We start from the raw sequence: 10,862 nt of genomic DNA, 5'->3' as shown, positions 1-10,862 counted from the left end.
AAAAATTTACAGTACAATTATGAAATATTTATTCGAGTAATAGTATCAGTGACCTTTTAACATAATATGAAGAGAGTTTGTTGTCATCTCTTTTGATTTTGGAGAAATAAATGACTGAAAATGAGACAAATGAAGTCCATATTTACCTGAAAATTCTAATTAGGACACAGAGCAGCAAGAATGACATCCAGTCCAGTTGATGTATGTAAAACACAGTCTATTGCTTTTATTTTTGAAAGATCCTCTCCGGCGTTACTACCTTAACTAGTTGTGTATGAGAGACCTAAAAAAACGCGTGAGGGCTGACTTGGCTGACTGAGGTTTCAAAAAGAAAAAAAAAGCGAGAGACACATATTGACACACGATTCTGACTTGGAGCAGAGCTTTGTTAACAATCCGCAATTTTAAAGCTGGATACGCCGCATTTTATTGTTTTTCTGGAACTTTTTCTGCTTCCATTGTCAGATCAGGATTGTCGCTTATCCCTCTGACAGATTCTGGCTGCTTCACTGCTCCCCGCCACCAAGGTGAGCTGCTAGTTTGCGTTCCTCGCTCTTTGATTCCGCTTCATTTTGTTTGAATATCATGAAATGCATTAAGTGGCCAAAAACTGGACGGAAAACGTGCGCGCCAGAGCAGATGAAGCAGCGATGGATGAGACTGTAGGCAACCAAATAGTTGAGCACTAGACCGAATAAGGACCAATGTTTCCAAAATAAAATGATACAGATGTCTAAGGCTGTTGCTCAGGGACCCAGAGTGGCAGTGTGTGGGAGTTGAACTCAGAATCTCCGACAAACAAGGACAATGCCCTAGGGCTCAGCATACTGACACGTTACCTAAAATCTTTTTAATAATGTATGTTTCTTCCCATGTACTGGTACGGGTCTCTGGTACTAACGACAGTGGATTAACGACTCACTGTATGCGCTTTGACAAAACAGAAATGACGGAGTGACAAAGGAGACCGGGCTCAATTCGGTGAACACGCTCAGACCTAAAACTTGCCGGATCAATCACGACCAAGGAAGACTCCTGGTCTATTTTTGGTCTATTTGATAAGAATAAATACGCTTTGACAATGTAAAACACATCTGCTTTGGGGAAAATACTAAATAAAATCTCAAAACCGCAAGGTAAAACAAAATGCAAGTGATGTAAAAGTGGATTATGACTGAAATTTTGTTTATATGTCATTTGCCGTTTTAATAGCACCTGTTGGTGAAAAGTAAATAAGTTGATGGGTAATTTAGGAATGTCAGTCACATTTTATCTGGGAAGTCAGCGTCCTCCCACTTTATCGAATACCAGAGTGGGGAGAGCAAACCAAATCTCTTGACTGTTTTTAATGAAAGATTGACACTTCAATTTTAAAATGCCATTTACCACTTCAAAACGTATTTGCTTTAATTCCTCTTTCATAATAGCTTTGTACTGTATGTTCTTTTTGATGTAATGATGTTTATTTCACCAGATAAATTAAATTTTTTATTTGGTAATTTCCTTAATATGTTTTGGTGGTTTATTTTTTAACTTTATTTCCCTTGTACTTTTATTTTTAATTTTTTTTTGATACACTGTATATATGTGGACACACTGTATATACCTTATACCTCATGCACCTTTTCCTCCTTTTGGCACCTTCTTTTGTTTATTAAGCCGATGTGTGACAAGTGAATTTCTACACTGTGAGAGCAATAAAGCCTATCTTATCTTATCTTATCTTATCTTATTTTATGTTTTGGTGGTTTATATAAGGGACCTGTCCAGAGTATCCTGCCTCTCGCCCCCATTTAAAATGCTGGGGATAGGCACCAGAACCCCTTACGACCCCATGAGGGATAAAGCGAGTATGAAAATGGATGGATGGTTTATGTAAGGATTACACATTTTTCTTTGCAAATTTGTAACCTTGGGAAATGTGTTGTAGCTCTTTTTTGAGTCAGCTGACTAGCATTTTACAGCAATAGGTGGAGGGTGGGTATTGTTGAGTGCCCTATTCAGCTGGTTTAGCTGTTTACAGCCTTTGTTTGGATCTCAATACCTGGTCCATGCCCGACATAGTGGAGTAAGTCTTAGTCTGGAGTGAATTGTATCTCAAGGTTAGGCGTCCTTCAGCACAACTGCAGTACATACCTTTCTTCTTAGATAATTTTCTTCTTTTTTATTTTCCTTGTAGATATTAGCATTAACACATTGTGTTTTGTTTGTATTTTTTATAGTGCTGCCCCAGGCATCTGAACAGAGTTCCAGTGGAGTAAAAGCCAACAGTTGTAGCTCCCTCAGCAAGATGTTAACGAGGCCAAGTGTACTTCTGTTTCTGACTATCTTCACCCAAGTGTTAAGGACCCATTGCAAGCCTGCTAACACAGAAGAAGGTATGTAAGATGGAAACTTTTATTCAATATTACTCTGCTACTTCAGCTTTGTGCTGCAACTCAGTAGATGAGGTAGAAAATAACTTTCAGTCTAAAGTCTCAGACATCATTGACTGCATTGCTCCAGTTAAAGGGAACATTTTTTCCGGGAAGAAAAAATCTCCTTGGAGAAGTGCTTCAGCAGTTATAAGTGAAAAAAGGGAGTGTCAAAAAGCGGAACGCAGGTGGAGAAAGAACAGACTCCAGGTTCACTATGACATCTATAAAGAGAGACTTTACAGACATAACTTACAACTGAAACATGCAAGAGAATCTTTCTTCTCTGAGATCATAAACAAAAACATTATTAATGCTCGTGTCTTATTTTCCACAGTCGACAGGTTAACAAATCCTCCTGTGTCCGTGGCTTCTAAACTCCACTCCACCAGGGCCTGCAATGAATTTGCAAACTTCTTTACTGAAAAAATCCTAAAGATTAGAGGATCAGTTTGTACATCCATATCAACTCCAGAATCAAAGCCGTATTCAGCTGGAACTTACCCTGACAAAATGTCCCAATTCAGCCAAATCAACTACAAAAGCTTGGAGGAGATCATTCAGCATCTAAGTTCCTCCTCCTGCTGCCTTGATGTTCTACCCACAGCTTTCTTTAAAAAAGTTTTGCCTGTCATAGCGTCTCAGTTGACTCAGATAATAAACACGTCCCTTCTGTCAGGTGTTTTCCTCCAGTCCCTAAAAACAGCAATTATCAAACCACTGCTGAAAAAGAACAATTTAGACAAACTACTAGTCCAGAACTACAGGCCCATCTCAAACCTCCCCTTTATCAGTAAGATTATTGAAAAAGCTGTATTTCAACAATTAAACACCTTCTTAACAACGACCAGCCGCTTTGACGTTTTCCAGTCAGGCTTCCGTGCTCACCACAGTACAGAGACAGCCCTTATCAAGGTGTTTAATGACATCCATATAAATACAGACTGTGGAAGAAACACAGTGCTGGTTCTGTTGGACCTCAGTGCAGCATTCAATACTGTTGATCACTCCATCCTGCTAGAGCGCCTGGAGAACTGGGTCGGCCTCTCTGGTACAGCTCTCAACTGGTTTAAATCCTACTTAAAGGACAGGGACTTTTTTGTGTCAGTAGGTAACTTTACATCCCAGATGACAAAAATTACATGTGGGGTTCCCCAAGGGTCCATCCTGGGTCCCCTCCTCTTCAATATCTACATGCTCCCCCTAGCTCAGATAATAAAAAATAACAACATCAGCTACCATAACTATGCAGACGACACACAGCTCTACATCACCATGCCACCAGGTGACTATGGACCAGTTCAAGCACTGAGTAAATGCTTAGAAGAAATCAATGCATGGATGTGCCAAAATTTTCTTCAATTGAATAAAAACAAAAGTGAAGTAATAATGTTTGGACCAATATAGGAGAGATCAAAAGTTAGCACACAGCTACAGCTGCTTCAGCTAGAAACCACTGATCAGGCTCGAAATCTGGGTGTAGTGATGGACTCAGACCTGAACCTCCAAAAGCATCTAAAGACAATTACAAGGTCAGCCTTCTATCACCTGAAGAACATTTCCAGGGTTAAAGGACTGATGTCTCAGAAGAATCTGGAAAAACTAATCCATTTATCTTTAGTAGAATTGATTACTGCAACAGTGTTTTTACAGGTCTGCCTAAAAAGTGGATCAGACAGCTGCAGCTGATCCAGAACGCTGCTGCCCGCGTCCTCACTAAAACTAAGAAAGTAGAGCACATCACCCCAGTTCTAAAGTCATTACACTGGCTCCCTGTATCTCAGAGAATAGACTTTAAAATACTTCTGTTAGTTTATAAATCCCTAAATGGCTTAATTTCAATGTTAAACTATGGTAGATGGTAAATCCGCCAGTTACAGGACAACCTCCCTTAAGGGTCCCACTGTTGGCGTACTGTTTTTATCCATCACTTTCAGTATAAACCATGTCTAAAAACGACAACCCACAGTATGTAAAGCAACCAGCTTAAATTTAGTAAGCAAAATGTTTTCTTACACCTTTTACTAAAAAAATATCCCTTTTTCCCCAATCTTGACATCTTTCACACACAACCGGTGAACATACGTCTTTTTCTACGTCTTTAATCTTTCAATTATTTCTGTTTAGCTGCCATGAATACAACAACTATTCTTCATGATTGATTACTATACTGTAATTTCGGGTGTGTGTCGTCAACTGTTTCTTCTCTTGTTTACTGCGTTTCCACTGGTTATATTGAGTACTACGTTTCTGGAGAATACGGCACCGATGTTCACATTTAGTAAAAATCCACAGCCCTATATTTGGTCACAGGCGTCTGGACAGAGTTGTGCAACTTCCCAACACCCGAGTATATCTCAGGCTTAATGACTTCCATCTGTAGCCTGAGGGCAGCTCCACTGCCTAGCAGCCCCTACAATCCCTGCCTTGTCTCCTACCGACTTCTTGACTCAATAAAAATAACTTTAAATCTGGAACTAGGAATATTTTGGGGTTTAAGTTTTTTTCTGCCTGAATGTGACACTGAGAGTTACTGAACACTTTATACTGAAACTCCACACCACTGTCTACTAATGCAATGTGTAATTTTATTCAGTGTTTATTTATTTTACAAATTGAGCTTCTGAGTAAAAGTAATGGCTGCTCTGAGTTTTTTCTAGCTTTATGAGTCAGTTATAAGCAAGCCATGTCTGTGGATCACAGTAGGGAAATAACGTCACTCTGAATCAGAGGACCTTTGCTACCTCAATGACAGCTTTTACGTGATTTATGTCTGCAGCAGCCACCGGGCATGGGAAGGATACAGACCCAGAGTTTGTTCCCTCTCTTATCTCCCAATGAAGTTGAAATAGTACAGCTTCACTCTACTGACATATTTTCTATTCAGTTTTATCCTTTAGTTTACTGGGTTGGTTCAGGGGGACAGGGTAGTCAACAATCTAATGGAAGTGTAGGTGGTCCAAAATCTCTTGTCAAAATGAAGTTGAACTGGATGCTTCAAACTGATGTTATTACAATACTAACAGTCAAGTCTCAAGAGAAACCAAATTAAATCAATATTTTCTATGGAAAAATGCTTTCCATCCAATGGCAATGTTTGCTTTTGATCATTTTGATTGTATGAAATCACATTTATTCCTGCAATTTATTTAAAAGTAAAATTGTCCCCAAGTCTAGTATAGCCAGAGTGCTTCATGTTTTAGATGTGTTTCAACCAAATTACCTCCTCAAGTTCGGCTGGTGCCTCGCAATGAAGCTTTCATTTGATTCTGACGTGTTACACCAGGGGTAGATTACAAACACGCAGGACAGCAACTCTTGATGATTGGAGGGGTCACGCCTGATGTAGACGGGATAAAAAAGTCTGTAGAATAGCTCAACAGTCTAAACTGTCCAGGGCTTTAAGGCTCTGAGTAAATATTTTAGATAATCTCAAAGTACTATCATCCTACTTGTTTTAAGGAGTAAAACATCTCACCTGGAAGGTTTTAGGAAATATTATAGTGTTTCAAATATTTCTTTAATTATAGCTAAGGGGTGCTCTGATGATGATTTGTGTACATACATTTCTGTCCCCCAGTTCATTCAAAAATCTTCTTTTACATGTAGTGGGACTTTTTTTATGTTCAAAATGTTCCCATCCAGTCTGATTTATTGCTGTGAAAATGGAAATATTTTATTAGAACATGTAATTTGTTTGCCTCTTTTTGTAATAATTAGCAATGGCCCCACAATGGACTCATCCAGAGGAAATGGAGAAAAAGCTTCATGCTGTCCCAGTCCGTAAGACTGTGAAGTTTCGATGCCAGGCCAGCGGCAACCCAACTCCCAATCTGAAATGGTACAAGAACGGGAAGGAGTTTAAAAGAGACCATCGTGCTGGAGGCTTTAAGGTTAATATATTTTTAACAATATTATTTTAACATTCTCTGAAGCAGGTTTCCACTGAACCAGCATCAGCTTCCTCACCAGAAGCGAGGACATGTTTGTAATGTCTCAATATTGGATCCCAACCCTCTCACCTAGAGTAAGAAACGCTTTCTGATGGTGAGCAACAGTGGCAAGTTTCACCACTAACCTGAGAAACAATGCAAGCTGAAACTCAATGTCCCAAAAATTAATGCTGTGCCATAGTTATACCTCCAGGTGAGGTGGGCAATTCTAGCCATCCGTCTGGGTAAACAGAGATTTCAAAAATATTCACATTCATTACTCAGAAGTATTGCTACTATGGTTTAAAACACTTCTGTAGAAGTTGAAGTATCAACTCAACCTTTTTAACTGAAGTAAAAATATTAAAGTACCAGTTTCAAAACTACTTAAAGTGAAAGTAATATAAGAAAAACTGCCGTTAAGAACAAAAGCATAGACCATGTACGTATCTTCAGTTCCAGTCCTCGTGGTCCGTTGTCTGCAACTTTTATATGTGTCCCTGCTTCTGGACACCATAGTGAAATAATGAGGTCTCTAGCAGGACTCTGGAGGACTTGACTGAGGAGGGAATTCAGCCATTTAATCCTGGTGTGTTGGATCAGGGACACATCTAAATGTTCCAGGACACCGGACCTCGACGACTGGAATGAAGACCACTGGCATTAGCCGTATCACAGGGACCTATGATGCACCACCCCAACCCCCAAAATAAATTTTTCTTAGGGCCATAAAAACTATAATGTTGTATTAATATGTTAATGTTGAAAAATGTGCACGAGGCCACCTGTTTAACTCGCATCTATGTCCATTGCAAAAGACAAATTTTAGTACAATGTACATATCAAGCAGCAATCCTATACAATCTCTGCATTTCTGGTAATTTCACATTCCATTTTCTGTAGTGATCAACGACAGCAGCAGGGTAGGTTGCTACAGGATCTTACTTTTTTCTGCTCTAATCGTCAGCTTCAGTCTGGCTCCACTATAACCTGTGTTGTTATTAGCCACATCGCCGCCAATGACTTTACAGCTAAACTGAGGAGTGGAGGCAGGGGAGGCAGGTTTCCCTGTGTATCAGTTCATTACAGACAGGAAACCTGGTAATCGAGGTGGACATAGTGTTGCACTAAAATATTTATTAATAAATAAAACAGACAGGCAAAAAGACCAGAAAGCTGTATAGATGGCAGGCAGAACACAGCAGAAGGTAATGGGTAGACTAAGCTGCGATCTGTGAGACAGACGAGGGTCCTACATGGAAGGCAGGCAGGAGAGGAGATGGCTAACAGAGCCAAAGTGCTTGGCTTGAATCAGGTTCATGAAACAGTCCAGGTTGTGTCCAGGAAATCAGAGAGCCAATGAGGTTTCTCATGAGAGCACGGCAACAACAGGAAATCCAGGAGGTATAAACTTGGTCAGAAAACAGGCTTTGCAGGAAAAGAATGCTGGATATGTACTCACCGTTCAGTTTTTAAATAGTCTGGCAGAGAATGGCTGTGGAAGGTGGGCATTTAAAGATGAGCTAACAGGTGGCACTAGAGGAGGAATCAGGGGTGAAGGCAGAGTCCAAGTCCCATCATTCCAATTAATGGAGTGGAGATGAGCAGATAATAGTATCAGGGAAACATCTAAAAGCTGGCTGCTAGCCAGCCCAAAAAATAACTTAAACAGTCAGCAGAGGTGCGTAGTAACTAGTTACATTTACTCATTTACATTTACTGGAGTAAATTTTTGAACAAAATGTACTTTTAGAATCTATCTAGTGAGCTCATTAAGCCAATTGAAGGTCAAATGAACGGATATTAAACAGTGGACATTTGAAGTAGGGCAGACCGGGGCTAGTTGTCACACTTTTTACACTCATACACAAATATTGGAATCTAAACACCATATATAAAAGACATATGTACCAGATGAAAGAGCAAAGTCTCAGGTATATATTTTGTATTCGGGTATTTTTCATATCTTATTTCTGTGCAGAGTTATAAGCGATCTAATTGAGATTGTCACCATGTGACAAGTTGCCCTTCCAAAGGGTAAGATGTCACACAGGATTTTGCAACCAATAGAATAAGGGCTAAATTTATTTTGTTGTTATTTTTTAATATTAAGTGAAAAAATGACAATAACTTACTTTTACTACTTATGAAAAGTAGTAAATTAATATATTAAATTATTTTTGAAAATTGTCATTTTGGTGTAAGTTACATGTGACAACTTACCCCTAAATGACTGTGACAAGTTGCCCCAAATGACCATGTTTGCTAATGCTAGCTCTATCTTAATGTTAGGCTAAATCAAAACAATGACTGAAGTATGACTGGGTGCCTTAATATCTACTTTAATAAGTCCATATGTATAACTGCTAGAATTTTTATCTGAATGAAGGTTATTTTAAAAAATATAGAGTTAATATTTTTTACTTTGGGTAGTGGAAAATGGTCAATTGGTGCTCAGCTCAGCTTACAATGTCTTGTCCTCTTCTCACTCAGTCCGTGAGACCTGACCATGCAAAGGAAGAAAACTAGTGTTCCACTTTTTGGTTGCACCCTCTGATGGAGAAGATAATTGCAATATGACAACTTACCCGTGTGACAACTAGCCCCGGTCTCTCCTACTTTGGACTATTCTAATGTACTGTATGCAGTGTGCGATTTGCAAAAAAAAACAGGGGGGGATCATTTCAAGTGTTTTACAAATGAACATAACAACAAGGTTATGTGGCCTGCTTGCTGTCTGGCTCGAGACAGCATGTAACCTGTCCTGGGCGGGAAGGTGGAGAAATCGGCTGCTGCTGCTGCTTCTTGTCTTGTGACGCTGCCTGCAAATCTTCATCATCCACAAAAAGTTTGTCCTGCAACATTACCATGGCTGTTTGTCCCGTCATCTTCTCTTTACCTTTTCTGTTGATTTTTCGGGCCGAAATATGACAAAATACTTCTCATATGTTGACGTTCATGCTGCCACACGTTCTCATTCATTACTTGGTTAGCTAGCAGCTGCTCTTTCAGGTAGATAGCTAGATCCAGTAGGTTAGATTGCACCATCCACTGTCTGGACTCGGGGGTGGGTATTAGTTTACTTCAACCGCTTTGAGCAGAAAACACATTAATACTCTTTAAAAACAGACAACAAAAAATTTAATTAACAAATGTGAAGGACACAAGACATGTATTTATATTAGGGCTGTCAAACGATTAAAACGATTGGATTTGAATCGATTAATCACAAAATGTCAATAGTTAACTCGAGATTAATTGCAAATTAATCACACGTTTTATTCTTTTATTTCTGAAAGTGTAATAGCCTGTTTGGGCATTTTAATGTGCAATTTTGCAATAAATGACACTAATAAGATACATGCTTGTACAAAAAATATTTTTATTTTGTTATTTTTCAAGCACTTTTCAGAATTGGGATGAAAACATCCTAGTGCCAAATGTTAAACTCTGGACTATAATGGCTAAATGACTAATCATGACGCCCTGATGTTTACACAACGTGTAAATAAATTTGTAAATAAATACTTATTTTCATGCCAATATATTCTTTTTGCCTCTTAAACAAAGATAGACATGGTATTAGGCATATAAATTAATAAAAAATGTACATTTCAATAAAGTCATAAGTTTTATTGTTCGTTTTTACTCTCTCTGAGCTTTCACACCAACAACAATATTTTTGCTTGCTGTTTATACCCATATTCATACAGTTTAAGCCTGGAAAATGGTTTTAAATTTCTAGGTCATTCCAGTCTTACACTTTGCTTGCGACTGGCCAGGAGCTTAGTACCCCGAATGAGACTGTTTAGCAACTGTTAAGTAACTCCAGGTCCTTTGTTTGGCAACGTAATTCAGCCTTAGTTTGTCAAATACAGAGAAAACTAATTATTAAGCATTAAAGTACGGTTTGTGGGTTGGGTTTCTGCATTTTTATCAGCATGTTAAAAACTTATCTTAAGAACCAATGTCTGCTCAAAATGGCGATCTGCACCAACTAATCTACTTTCAGCAGTTATCACCGGTTATTGCACCGTAAACTGCAGAAAATACGTGCAGAGTTGCTCTGTCTGTCTTTACTACCATCGGCTCCTATGGCGGAGGGATATTTCAGCTGGATACACTCAAAGCGTCTAGTGAAAGCAAGTCTCTTAATAACCGCTGTTTCGTCACTTATTTTAGAGCCCAAATAAGCGATTTCACTTTCAGAAACGTGCCCAAAAAAAGAAACACAACCCGTGACTTATCAAATTTACAAGCGCCTTTAGAATAAAACAAGCCCAAAGTCGCATGAAATAAACAGTCTGTGCAACAGTGAGCGCGGGTCTGTTTTGATAACAGTCTCTAGCACTCTTGAAACTACGGAAAGCGCTGAGGGTAAAAGAAACACAGTGCGGAGAGCACGGCGGGGAAAAACATTAGGGAACGGTGTGTGTGTTTTGACACGCAATTAACGGCAACAAAATAAAAATGTCGGCGTTGTGGTCTAACAAAGTTAACGCGTTAAAACTGACAG

General features: G+C 39.0%; 1 protein-coding gene across 2 annotated transcripts in view; it reads left to right on the top strand.

Moving 5' to 3' along the window:
- The first annotated feature begins 261 nt into the window (after positions 1–261).
- LOC118565024 (fibroblast growth factor receptor 2-like) overlaps positions 262–10,862 on the top strand; it is a 56,149-nt gene continuing 45,548 nt past the window's right edge. The window contains exons 1-3 of one of the 2 annotated variants that reach the window (XM_036144554.1): positions 262–527; positions 2,223–2,378; positions 6,135–6,307. In XM_036144554.1, coding sequence (XP_036000447.1) covers positions 2,291–2,378; positions 6,135–6,307 — 261 coding nt within the window. In that variant the 5' untranslated portion in view covers positions 262–527; positions 2,223–2,290. The remainder of the gene's footprint in view (positions 528–2,222; positions 2,379–6,134; positions 6,308–10,862) is intronic. The other variant, XM_036144555.1, reaches the window with a different exon arrangement.

Source organism: Fundulus heteroclitus, chromosome 12 (assembly GCF_011125445.2).
Source record: "Fundulus heteroclitus isolate FHET01 chromosome 12, MU-UCD_Fhet_4.1, whole genome shotgun sequence".
In the NCBI taxonomy this organism is placed as follows: Eukaryota; Metazoa; Chordata; class Actinopteri; order Cyprinodontiformes; family Fundulidae; genus Fundulus; species Fundulus heteroclitus.
The sequence above is the reverse complement of the archived record's forward strand: the minus strand, read 5'-3'. Positions and strand labels throughout refer to the sequence as shown.